This window comes from Pungitius pungitius, chromosome 2, assembly GCF_949316345.1.
Source record: "Pungitius pungitius chromosome 2, fPunPun2.1, whole genome shotgun sequence".
In the NCBI taxonomy this organism is placed as follows: Eukaryota; Metazoa; Chordata; class Actinopteri; order Perciformes; family Gasterosteidae; genus Pungitius; species Pungitius pungitius.
In genome coordinates, this window is record NC_084901.1 from 23,226,795 (window position 1) to 23,241,033 (window position 14,239).

The 14,239-nt window shown below is 41.9% G+C and overlaps 1 protein-coding gene across 26 annotated transcripts in view; it reads right to left on the reverse strand.

Annotated features, from left to right (window-relative positions):
- LOC119210842 (protocadherin alpha-C2-like) overlaps nt 1-14,239 on the reverse strand; it is a 132,465-nt gene that overhangs the window by 46,723 nt on the left and 71,503 nt on the right. The window contains exon 1 of one of the 26 annotated variants that reach the window (XM_037461298.2): nt 11,202-13,730. The exons of 23 other annotated variants lie outside the window; for them this stretch is intronic. In XM_037461298.2, the coding sequence (XP_037317195.2) occupies nt 11,202-13,583 (2,382 nt within the window). In that variant the 5' untranslated portion in view covers nt 13,584-13,730. Of the gene's footprint in view, nt 1-167; nt 2,718-7,922; nt 10,473-11,201; nt 13,731-14,239 lie in introns of those variants that run through there. 2 more of the 26 variants (XM_037461304.2, XM_037461305.2) reach the window with 2 other exon arrangements.

The window sequence follows — 14,239 nt, forward strand, 5'->3', positions numbered from 1 at the left end:
TTTTTCTCTGCAGAGCACAACTTATATAACAAAACTGCACAACATTGTAACTACTGAGCTCTCCAAAGAAAATTACTGCGATTACTTGATGTTTTTATTCACTTACCCCTGTAACAAGCTCTATTAAGCATTATTTAAAACGCAGTGTTGTAAATTTTATTTCTTACCTTATCTGTGTTGGGTAAAGTCTGAGTTCTTGTAAACGTGTCTCCTCCATTAATACTGATGAGCTCACCATCTACAGGCGGGTAAGGGGCGGGGTAAACCACTACGTCACTCTTCAGTGTGTCCGAGCTGAAACACACGTCGTACTGCTGAGTAGATTTAGAGTAAGACCAGCTCCCGTCCGGGTGGGTTGTGATCATTGGGGCGCTGTACCTGCTGAAACTGCCGTCTGTCCTGTGGCATTTGACAGCTATTAAACTGACGAGGCTCAGCAGAAAGATCACCGACACCGACACAATGGCGATCAGCAGATACAGGTTTAAATCAGAGAAACTGTCCTCCTTTGGGGGCACATGTCTGAACTGAGTCTGGATGTCAGCTGTGCTTTCAACCACCACCACGTCAATAGACACAGTAGCTGACAGGGAGGGTTCTCCGTTATCAGACACCAACACCACCAAGGGGTGAGTTTTCAGGTCATTGTCACTCATTCTCCTCTTAGTCCTGATCTCTCCGGTGCTGGTTCCGATCCGGAAGAGGTTGTTTCCTTTTGGCTCAGAGAGGTGATAAGAAAGCAGCGCGTTGTATCCAGAGTCTGCGTCTACAGCCCTGATCTTTGCCACAAAGTATCCCGCTTCAGCTGAGTAGGGGATGCTCTCACTGTTAACGGAGCCGTGCTCAGAATAGGGCAAGAGGATGGTGGGACTGTTGTCGTTCTCATCCAGGACCAAAACGTTCACAGTCACGTTGCTGCTGAGCGGAGGAACACCAGAGTCTGTGGCCTGGACTTTAAACTGAAACGTTTTTAACTCCTCGTGGTTAAACGACTGCAGGGTGACTATGTCTCCAGTGTCAGAGTTGATGTTTATCATTGTGGAGAGAGGCAATGAGTTACTGTTACTTTGTAAAAATGAATAGGTCACCTGACCGTTTTGATCGATGTCAGCATCAATTGCTGAAACCGTTTTTATAACTGCTCCAATTGGACGGTTTTCTTCCAAATATACATTAATTAGCTTTTCTCTGAATAAAGGTCTGTTATCGTTTACATCCGAGACCTGAACTTTAATAACGCTCGTGCTGGAGAGAGGTGGGCTACCCGCATCCGACGCAATTATGCTAATATTATATTGAGATGTGCTCTCCCTGTCAAGAGGACCGTCCACAACTAATGAATAGTAATTTTTATAATTTGACTCTAATTTAAAAGGAACATTATTCGAAAGTTCACAGTTTACCATCCCATTTTTCCCTCCGTCTTCATCAAACACTGACACAAGTGCAATAGCGGTGCCAATGGACGCGTCCTCCCTCACGGTGTTTAACAATGATGTAACTGAAATTTCAGGGGCATTGTCATTCACATCTAAAACCTCAATCAATAATTTAGCATGTGACGTCATCGGTGAAGAAGCCCCATCACGAGCTTGAACTCTCATTTCAAAAGCATTGTTTTCTTCAAAGTCGATATTCTTTTGACTTGTTACAGTGCCAGTTTGTTCATTTATAGCAAAGAGATCAGTTTGTTTACCCTCGTCTATTTCAAGAAACGAAAATGATATTTTTCCGTTTTTACCTAGATCCAAATCAGTAGCATTTAGTGTAATTATTGACGTGCCTTTCTGTACATTCTCATACACAGTTGCTTTATAGAGCGTCTGACTAAATAGAGGAGGATTATCATTACTATCCAAGACATTAACTAGAATGACCATAGTTCCTGATTTAGCAGGAGTTCCTCCATCAATGGCCGTCAGTGTGAGTCGAATGACGGGCTGTGTTTCTCTGTCTAAAACTTTCTGAAGCAGTAACTCAGGAGATGAACTCACTCCTTTATTTGTAGCTAGAGAGAAATGCTCGTTTTGGCTCAGCTTGTATGTATTTACTGAGTTTTTACCGACGTCTGCATCGTGAGCTTTTTGCAGAGGGAATTTAGCCCCTGCTAATGTACTCTCTGTAATGTTAATTACCTGTGAGGTGCTTCGAAAAGATGGCGAATTATCATTCACATCTAAAATATTAATTTCAATCCGGTACAGTTTTAAAGGGTTGTTAATAACTGCTTCTACGGTGATGAAACATTTAGGTTCGTTTGTGCAGAGTTCCTCTCGATCTATTCTCTCATTAACATACAGGACACCAGTATTCAGATTTACCTCTAGATATTTCTTCTTTGATCCAGCAACGATCTGAAACATTCGGGGGTCCAAATCCGGGACATTTATGTTTAAATCCTTAGCGATGTTTCCGACAACAGTCCCCACATTTACCTCCTCGGAGACGGAGTACGAGAGCTGCCCTGAGACCGTTTCACAGTAACAATCCAGCAGGAGGAAGAAGAGATAAATCCACACAGAGCCCGTTCTGCTAGGCAAATGCATTATTCCGTGGAAAGAGAAGGGACATCTAAGCAATATCGCAATTATCGGAAACACCACGAGAATCAAGATCAAATGTCGAATATTCCATTGAAAAATCTCGACATGGACAAACCAGACATCCGCTCTTTGTCGTCCGACCTCTCTTCTTAACAAAGCCCAGTGATTTATCGTCAGCTGAATCTGGGAGGAGCCCAAAGCCACAGGCGCACCCGTCCAAATGTGCAGGTCTATAGTGTCTCCATGTGGACATTTTTCATAACTACCTTCTTAATCAAACAAATACGTTATAAACACATATATATTTCAAACGTCCTAAAGACAATTGCAGGAAACGAACACTGAAATATTTAACGTGAACGTAAAACCCAGTGATAACTGACATGCACTTTAAAAATTGTGTTATTGCAATACAGCATCAGCGATAAAATAGGTGATTATGTTTTCAATAGAAAAATGAGCTGCACAGATGATTCATGAAATAAATGAACTTTCAAATATCTTTGTTGGTGGATCCATCAAAGATGTGGTCTGCATTATCTGTTTATTCATTACCTTCTAAGATGTTTAGTTCAGCACCAAGGAATGCAACACACCCAAATGTAAAACATTTGCCAAAATATATTCAAAAGATAAACCGATAAAGGAACAGCCATCAAAATACCAAACAACGAATTTAACCATTGTTTATGCCTTCTCTATTCAATTCTGTGATAATAACCAACGAGTATCCGTGTAAGTTGTATTTTCCCTGTATTTTCCCAACTCATTTAACAAAACTGCACAACATTCTAACTACTAAGCTCTCAATAGAAAAGTACTGCGATTACTTAATGTATTTATTCATTTACCCCTGTAACAAGCTCAATAACGCTTTATTTAAAACGCAGGATTTGTATTTTATTTCTTACCTTGTCTGTGTTGGGTAAAGTCTGAGTCCGTGTAAACGTGTCCCCTCCATTAATACTGATCAGCTCACCATCTACAGGTGGGTAAGCGGCGGGGTAAACCACTACGTCACTCTTCAGTGTGTCCGAGCTGAAACACACGTCGTACTGCTGAGTGGATTTAGAGTAAGACCAGCTCCCGTCCGGGTGGGTGGTGATCATTGGGGCGCTGTAACTGCTGAAACTTCCGTCTGTCCTGTGGCATTTGACAGCTATTAAACTGACGAGGCTCAGCAGAAAGATCACCGACACCGACACAATGGCGATCAGCAGATACAGGTTTAAATCAGAGAAGCTGTCCTCCTTTGGGGGCACATGTCTGAACTGAGTCTGGATGTCAGCTGTGCTTTCAACCACCACCACGTCAATAGACACAGTAGCGGACAGGGAGGGTTCTCCGTTATCAGACACCAACACCACCAAGGGGTGAGTTTTCAGGTCATTGTCACTCATTCTCCTCTTAGTCCTGATCTCTCCGGTGCTGGTTCCGATCCGGAAGAGGTTGTTTCCTTTGGGCTCAGAGAGGTGATAAGAAAGCAGCGCGTTGTATCCAGAGTCTGCGTCTACAGCCCTGATCTTTGCCACAAAGTATCCCGCTTCAGCTGAGTAGGGGATGCTCTCACTGTTAACGGAGCCGTGCTCAGAATAGGGCAAGAGGATGGTGGGACTGTTGTCGTTCTCATCCAGGACCAAAACGTTCACAGTCACGTTGCTGCTGAGCGGAGGAACACCAGAGTCTGTGGCCTGGACTTTAAACTGAAACGTTTTTAACTCCTCGTAGTTAAACGACTGCAGGGTGACTATGTCTCCAGTCTCTGAGTTGATGTTTATCATTGTGGAGAGAGGCAATGAGTTCCGGTTACTTTTAATTATTGAATAGCTGACCTGACTATTTTGGTCAATATCCAAATCAACGGCAGATACTCTTTTTGCAATTTTACCAACTGGGCCATTCTCTTTTAAATAAATATTGAATGCATTTTCTGAAAAACGAGGCGAGTTGTCATTAACATCGGAAATATATACGGTAAGCTGTTTGGTGCTCATGAGAGCAGGAATACCATCGTCTGTAGCTGTGATGCTTAAATTATAAATTGAAGCACTCTCTCTGTCTAGCTGTCCACCTACTACTAGAGAGTAATAGTTTTTATAATTTGGTTCCAATCTAAAGGGGCTCTCATTTTGAATATGACAGTGAACGTCTCCATTTTTACCTCCATCTCTGTCCAGTACGGACACAAGTGCAACAGCAGTACCTATTTTAGCATTTTCTTTCACTCCGTTTACTAATGATGTCACAGATATTTCAGGAGTGTTGTCATTTAAATCCACAACCTCTATTAGTACTTTGCACTGTGCTGCCATTGGAGGAGAGCCTTTGTCTGTAGCCTGCACGCGGATTTCAAAAGCCTGGTGCTCTTCAAAGTCAATCGTTCCCTTTACTGTCAATACGCCCGTATGCTCATTTATTTGAAATTTTTCCCAAATATGGTCTTGATCTTTGCTGCTCAGTGAATATGAAATCTCCCCGTTTGATTCGTCATCTCCATCTGTTGCAGTTACCGTTATTACCGACGTACCATACGGTATATTTTCAGTAATGCGTGCTTTATACAAGGGTTTTGTAAATATCGGGGTGTTGTCATTATTGTCTAAGACATGTATTATTATTTCCGATGTTCCAGATTTTGGAGGTGTCCCCCCGTCTACTGCTGTCAATGTGAGATTAATTACTGGTTGTTTCTCTCGGTCTAAAGGTTTCTCGAGGACTAACTCAGCAGAAACGCCATCGCCTTTGTTCACAGATAATGAAAAATGTTCATTTTGATTCAGCTTGTATGTGTTGATGCCGTTTTTTCCGACATCGGCATCATAGGCTGACAGCACAAGAAATTTAGTCCCCGGTAGTGTGCTTTCGGCTATTTCGATAATTTGCGAGCTGTCACTGAAAGATGGATAATTGTCATTAACATCTAGAATATTTATTTCTAAACGATAGAGCTTCAGTGGAAGATTTATCACAGCTTCTACGCTCAAGGTGCATTTCGTTGCCCTCGCGCAGAGCGCCTCTCTGTCTATTCGATCACTGACATAAAGAAAACCAGTCTTTAAGTTTACCTCGACAAATGATTTCTTCGTTCCGGCAACGATCCGAAACATACGAGACTCCAGATCATCGACATTGAGGTTTAGATCCTTGGCTATATTTCCAACGGATGTCCCGGGATTAACCTCCTCTGATATGGAGTAAGACAGCTGCCCGTGCACCGCTTCAGAGTAACAGTCCAACAGCACAAACAACACGTATGCCACGACAGGAAGCCGGTAGATCGAAAACATAATCCAGTCCGACTTCAAACCAACCTAGAAACAAATGTTTTGGATGTCAAGTGTTGAATTAAAGACTTCCTTTCTCCTCTATTTTGTCCACATTGCAGCTGATGTCACAGTCCTCTCTCTGCTCCTGCATCCCTTTGTGTCAAAGCCTAACACGACATCAGAACGTTTTTTTTTTATCTGGGAGGGGCTTGGAGATTTAAATATTATCATCTGTGTTATGGTCTATAGTGCCCCACTACGGTCTCTTGGACTAACGCATTACAAACCAGAACGAAAAAAACCTTACGTCACATAAGCTATTTCTATATGTTGCCCAGTCAGAGAAGGCGATTTCTAAACGGAGAGAAGCGCCTGGAAATGTCGCGTGGCTTTGTGGAAAGACATTTAATATAACTGGTTGAAGTATATGCTCATATGCAGTGTTCATGTGGATATATTTTACTATCACTATTTAAGGCAAATTTCTAAATGAGTTATTATCCCGGCAACCCTTTACAATTTAATGTAAAGACAATAACAAAATTCACAGTAGAATAATCTCAAGGGATCTTTGTTAGGGTAAACAAGCCCCTAAATCAAACTGAAAGCATTATCAGAAAAAATGTGTATGCCCCTGGGAAGTAACAAACACAAGTATTTTATTCAATAAATTAATATATTTTTAAAGAAACAAAAACAAGCAAACACAGCAAACTAATCAGCTATAAATTATGCATACGTTATGCCATTGTAGCAGGATGACTGCTTTTCCAGTGGCTCTGCCCACTCGCAGTATTGTCCCCTTTAATCGTTTATTATATGAGGAGGGATCGGTAGATCTGCTCGCTCTCTCTGGCAGCTGGTACGCACCTCCCCCTTCCGGTTTACCTGGCTGCAGGTTCGGCAGACGCTCAGCACTCTCTGCGGTGTTGCGCAAATTGTTCCACCGCGCAGGTATGTTGCAGTTTATTGCGCGTTGGCGATCTCATCTGCACCGTAATAAACGTGCGTTTATGTGCATGCGCTGGCAGGTCGGACTGCGTGTTGGCTCGTTCTGTCCCGGAGCTATGCCACGCTGAGGTCTCGGCACCCGGCTACCATGAACCGTACTTGGACTCCTGTTGCTTTGTAGGGGAATAGAACCAACACTTTTTACGGACATTGCCTGCTGCTGCGTTGGGGTGTTGAAATCCCGGTGTCCGCCTTTAATGCCTTATGAACTGTGCTTTCAAGTTTAGCTGCCTGAAACAGGAGGTGGAAGGCAAGGGAGATTTTTCTTAATCATTTTTGTAGCTATTTTTGATTATTTGATGGTTTAGTTCTTTGAATTCACACGATAACATATTTCGATATTTTCTTTTTTTTGGATTTGTATTGGAACTTTATTGTTGTTGAATTTATTTTCGGTCTCCCATTAACTGTCCATCTTTGTGATTCCAGGTGCTGAGGGCCTCACTGGTGATCCTGTTTGGTGATGGTGTCCCTTCGTGTGTAGTGTCTTATTCACTACCCTTCTTTGTTTTGCTTTGCCCTTGTGTGTTTGCAGTGTTAATATTGGATTGTGGTGCTCCCATTTTAAGTTTATACCTCAGCACTGGAAAACACGATAATTTATACCAATAGGATAACCTTTTTAGCTTTGAATTGTGATACATAAACTGTTGTATATGTTTTTGGAAACACGTCTCCCGCCTGCTCAGTTTAACGAACTTGTGTTGTCCTTTTGTTTAGATTTTGTAATTTACGGTATTCATTTATTTCTTCTTTTCCCTGGGTGACTTCTCCCAGGGTGGCGTTGCTAGTTTCCTTTTTCCTAAGTTAAAATATAGATTATCTGGGTAGTTCCTACGCCACCTCACCCTTGCCACACCATCAAAAACGAAATCCATGTATCACAAATATTGACAAAGGAATGACGATGAATGTGAGACCTAAGAACTGCGACTGTAAAAAAAAAACGTAAAACGACTAACATTATCATCAGCTAAGGTAAAAAAATAAAATATCCTTCCTGTATGTGTAAAATACACTCAATCTCGCAGTAATGGAAAAGTAGACGTTTTCATAAAACTATTGTCTTAATTCTAAGCGGTTTTAAAAATGTCACTCTTACCTTGTCTTTATTTGGTAAAGTCTGAGTCCTTGTAAACGTGTCTCCTCCGTTAATACTGATCAGCTCACCATCTACAGGTGGGTAAGGTGCGGGGTAAACCACTACGTCACTCTTCAGTGTGTCCGAGCTGAAACACACGTCATACTGCTGAGTAGATTTAGAGTAAGACCAGCTCCCGTCTGGGTGGGTGGTGATCATTGGGGCGCTGTACCTGCTGAAACTTCCGTCTGTCCTGTGGCATTTGACAGCTATTAAACTGACGAGGCTCAACAGAAAGATCACCGACACCGACACAATGGCGATCAGCAGATACAGGTTTAAATCAGAGAACCTGTCCTCCTTTGGGGGCACATGTCTGAACTGAGTCTGGATGTCAGCTGTGCTTTCAACCACCACCACGTCAATAGACACAGTAGCTGACAGGGAGGGTTCCCCGTTATCAGACACCAACACCACCAAGGGGTGAGTTTTCAGGTCATTGTCACTCATTCTCCTCTTAGTCCTGATCTCTCCGGTGCTGGTTCCGATCCGGAAGAGGTTGTTTCCTTTGGGCTCAGAGAGGTGATAAGAAAGCAGCGCGTTGTATCCAGAGTCTGCGTCTACAGCCCTGATCTTTGCCACAAAGTATCCCGCTTCAGCTGAGTAGGGGATGCTCTCACTGTTAACGGAGCCGTGCTCGGAATAGGGCAAGAGGATGGTGGGACTGTTGTCGTTCTCATCCAGGACCAAAACGTTCACAGTCATGTTGCTGCTGAGCGGAGGAACACCAGAGTCTGTGGCCTGGACTTTAAACTGAAACGTTTTTAACTCCTCGTGGTTAAACGACTGCAGGGTGACTATGTCTCCAGTGTCAGAGTTGATGTTTATCATTGTGGAGAGAGGCAATGAGTTACTGTTACTTTGTAAAAATGAATAGGTCAACTGACCGTTTTGATTTATGTCAGCATCAATTGCTGAAACTGTTTTTATAACTGCTCCAATTGGACGGTTTTCTTCCAAATATACATTAATTAGCTTTTCTCTGAATAAAGGTCTGTTATCGTTTACATCCGAGACCTGAACTTTAATAACGCTCGTGCTGGAGAGAGGTGGGCTACCCGCATCTGACGCAATTATGCTAATATTATATTGAGATGTGCTCTCCCTGTCAAGAGGACCGTCCACAACTAACGAATAGTAATTTTTATAATTTGACTCTAATTTAAAAGGAACGTTATGCGAAAGTTCACAGTTTACCATCCCATTTTTCCCTCCGTCTTTATCAAACACTGACACAAGTGCAATAGCGGTGCCAATGGACGCGTCCTCCCTCACGGTGTTTAACAATGATGTAACTGAAATTTCAGGGGCATTGTCATTCACATCCAAAACCTCAATCAATAATTTTGCGTGTGAAGTAAGAGGGGAAGACGATCCATCACTAGCTTGTATTCGCATCTCAAAAGCATTATTAACTTCAAAGTCGATATTCTTTTTATTTGTTACAATTCCAGTCTTTTCATCTATAGCAAAAATATCAGTTTGTTTCCCTCGACCTACGTCACTGAAGGAATAAAATACTTGTCCATTTTTTCCTTCATCTAAATCTGAAGCATTTAATCTGATTATAGATGTACCAACATTAGTGTTTTCAAACACACTTGCTTTATAGAGCGTCTGACTAAATAGAGGAGGATTATCATTACTATCCAAGACATTAACTAGAATTACCATACTGCCTGATTTAGCAGGAGTTCCTCCATCAATGGCCGTCAGTGTGAGTCGAATGACGGACTTTGTTTCTCTATCTAAAACTTTTTGAAGGAGTAACTCTGGAGATGAACTCACTCCTTTATTTGTAGCTAGAGAGAAATGCTCGTTTTGGCTCAGCTTGTAGGTATTTACTGAGTTTTTACCGACGTCCGCGTCATCCGCCGAATGCAGAGGAAATTTAGCCCCTGCTAATGTACTCTCTGTAATGTTAATTACCTGTGAGGTGCTTCGAAAAGATGGCGAATTATCATTCACATCAAAAATATTAATTTCAATCCGGTACAGTTTTAAAGGGTTGTTAATAACTGCTTCTACGGTGATGAAACATTTAGGTTCGTTCGTGCAGAGTTCCTCTCGATCTATTCTCTCATTAACATACAGGACACCAGTCTTTAGATTTACCTCCAGATATTTCCTCTTTGATCCAGCAACGATCTGAAACATTCGGGGCTCCAAATCCGGGACATTTATGTTTAAATCCTTAGCGATATTTCCGACAACAGTCCCCACATTTAGCTCCTCTGAGACGGAGTACGAGAGCTGCCCTGAGACCGTTTCACAGTAACAATCCAGCAGGAGGAAGAAGAGATAAATCCACACAGAGCCCGTTCTGCTAGGCAAATGCATTATTCCGTAAAAAGAGAAGCGGCATCTAGAAAATGTGGAAATAATCGAAAAAACCACGAGAATCTAGATCAAATTAGATATATTCCATCGAGAAATGACGACATGAACAAACCAGACAACCGCTATTTGTCGTCCAACCTCTCTTCTTAACAAAGCCCAGTGATTTATGGTCAGCTGAATTTGGGAGGAGCCCAAAGCCACAGGCGCACCCGTCCAAATGTGCTGGTCTATAGTGTCTCCATGTGGACATTTTTCATACGTACATTCTTAATCAGACAAAACGTCCTAAAGACAATTGCAGGAAACGAAATGTCAACGAATCAAAGAACAACGATCTGAAAGGTATTATATAATAATAGTTATTTGCAACACAGCAGAGAAATTAACTCATCAGTGTGGCTCCAAAGTATGATTATGCAATATATTACTTTTTATAGTATATTTTTGTTGGATTCAACAAAGATATACACTATCTGGTTTTTGATTATAAACTTAGAACTAATTGCAAGTTTAAAAATGTATGTTCAGCACCAAGGATAGCAACAAATTTAAATTATGCAATATAGCAGTCGACATGTATACAATTGAAATTAAAATCTGAAAATTGCACAGAGCACCACTCATTTTTTAGAACATCCAAACGGAAGAACATTCTAACTATTAAGCCCTTAATTGAAAAATACTGCGAGTATTTGTTACCTTTGGTCTCTAACCCGTGTGTAACATTTTCTATACAGACTCAATAACGATGTATTAGTATTTTAAATGGAATAATGCCATTACAATGTTTTCACTATGTGCCAGAGCAGCCTAAAAAGCCTATAAACTTCAACTTGTTGTAAAAAACAAATCCCATAAAAGACGTGCAACAAAGAGGCTTTTGGGTATGTATTAACTTACCTTATCTGTGTTGGGTAAAGTTTGAGTTCTGGTAAAAGTATCTCCTCCGTTAATACTGATGAGCTCACCATCTACAGGCGGGTAAGGGGCGGGGTAAACCACTACGTCACTCCTCAGTGTGTCCGAGCTGAAACACACGTCGTACTGCTGAGTAGATTTAGAGTAAGACCAGCTCCCGTCCGGGTGGGTGGTGATCATTGGGGCGCTGTACCTGCTGAAACTGCCGTCTGTCCTGTGGCATTTGACAGCTATTAAACTGACGAGGCTCAGCAGAAAGATCACCGACACCGACACAATGGCGATCAGCAGATACAGGTTTACATCAGAGAAGCTGTCCTCCTTTGGGGGCACATGTCTGAACTGAGTCTGGATGTCAGCTGTGCTTTCAACCACCACCACGTCAATAGACACAGTAGCTGACAGGGAGGGTTCTCCGTTATCAGACACCAACACCACCAAGGGGTGAGTTTTCAGGTCATTGTCACTCATTCTCCTCTTAGTCCTGATCTCTCCGGTGCTGGTTCCGATCCGGAAAAGGTTGTTTCCTTTGGGCTCAGAGAGGTGATAAGAAAGCAGCGCGTTGTATCCAGAGTCTGCGTCTACAGCCCTGATCTTTGCCACAAAATATCCCGCTTCAGCTGAGTAGGGGATGCTCTCACTGTTAACGGAGCCGTGCTCAGAATAGGGCAAGAGGATGGTGGGACTGTTGTCGTTCTCATCCAGGACCAAAACGTTCACAGTCACGTTGCTGCTGAGCGGAGGAACACCAGAGTCTGTGGCCTGGACTTTAAACTGAAACGTTTTTAACTCCTCGTGGTTAAACGGCTGCAGGGTGACTATATCTCCAGTGTCAGAGTTGATGTTTATCATTGAAGATAACCGCAAAGAGTTACTGCTACTTTCTACAAATGAATAGATCACATGACTATTTTCATTGCTATCGGCATCAACTGCAGTTAATGTTTTAATAACGGTGCCTACGGGACTGTTTTCTTTAACATATACATTAACCAGCGGCTTCGAGAAGTGAGGCGGATTGTCATTTACATCTGAAACATGGACTTTCACTACACTGGTGCTGGAGAGAGGTGGGATCCCTTCATCAGTTGCTATGATCACGACATTGTACTCGGCCATAGTTTCTCTGTCAAGTGGACCGGCAACTACTAACGAATAATAATTTTTATAATTTGTGTCCAATTGAAATGGGGTCTCGTTTAGAATGGCAGCTTTTACTTCACCATTTTTCCCTCCATCTTTGTCAACAACAGAAACAAGTGCTATAGCAGTGCCTACGGCGGAGTCCTCCTTCACTGTGTTTAGTAGTGACGTCACGCTGATCTCAGGGCCGTTGTCATTTTGGTCCACCACCTCCACCAGCACCTTACAATGAGCAGACATCGGAGGTTGGCCTTTGTCACTGGCCTGTGCATGAATCTCAAAAGCGCGGTGTTCCTCATAGTCGATCTTACCTCCGACAAAAATTGCACCCGTTATAGAGTCTATTTGAAATAAATGCAAAATTTGATCCTGTCCTTTACTTCTCAATGAATATTCTATTTCTGCATTCGCGCCCTCGTCTACGTCTGTTGCGTTTAGAACTATCACAGTTTTTCCATTTTCGAAGTTCTCAGAAATCCGTGCCTTATATAATGGACTGCTGAAAACCGGAGCATTGTCGTTTATGTCTAAAACATTTATAATAATTACAGAGGTTGCTGATCTGGGTGGATTTCCACCGTCGACAGCAGTCACTATTAGTCTTACAATATGTTGTTTTTCTCGGTCTAAAGCTTTTTGAAGCACAAGCTGCGCAGATACACTCTCTTCGCCTTTGTGAACCTCTAAAGAAAAATAATCATTTGTACTTAACTTGTATGTACTCACGCTATTCTTGCCAACATCGAGATCCGACGCCCCTATGAATCCAAATGTCCCCCCTGGAGCGGTACTTTCAGCAATATCGATAGACTGCAATTTCTCCGGGAAATAAGGCGTATTATCATTTATATCGACTATATTTACCTCTAAACGGTAGAGCTTCAGTGGATTGTTAAACACTGCCTCAACATTGACAGAACATGTTTTAGCTTTTGCACAAAGCTCCTCGCGGTCGATCCGGTCACTGACATAAAGAACACCAGTTTTTAAATTGACATCGAAATATTTTTTTCTCGAGCCGCTAACAATCTGAAACATACGTGTATCCAATTCGTGGACATTGAGGTTTAGATCTTTAGCGAGATTTCCCACAGAAGTCCCTGGAATTACCTCTTCTGACACCGAATAAGAGAACTGCCCGGACACCGCGTCGCAGCAACAATCCAAAAGAACAACGAGTATATAAATCCCGAAAGAGCTTTGCATTATCCACATCGACATTTCTTGATCCAACGTGAAACCTGTACATGTATTCCAATGTCCAAAATCCAGTCTCTACTCTAAATATTCCACACGGAAGCTAGGATCCGTAATGCAGTTTATTTTGCTGTATGAGGGGTACCCGACAAGAGTAGTCCATTCTTGCACTGCGCCTCTTTGTCACAAAGACCAGAGGAGAAAGATTAGCTTGTGATTCCGGGAGGAGCTTGACGCTTCAAGCTATGAACATTTAAATATGACGGTTTACGATGTCACCTCGTGGTCGGTTAAATTAACTACATTCACCACTAAAAACCAATTCAACTATATCATACGTCTGAATACTCACAAGTGAAAACACACCAAAAAAGAGATAAAATAATTTAGAGAATTTTACTTGTTTATCACAGATTTTTTTTCTAACCCCCCAAGATCTTTGCGTATCAATTAATGTAGGTATTTTTAGAAACTGAATATCCCCACCAGAAATACAAAAAAAAAGCTTTTCATCGCACGTAACAAACTGTGCGGCTCATTTCAGCACCATGAACAACAACAGCCATATACGTTAATGCTCCTGAAAGATTAAATAAAATGCTTAATATATCTAAATTTAAACATTGCCACTGTGTGAGCCGATGTGGGGATATAACTAATAAAACGTTTTCGAGTGGTAA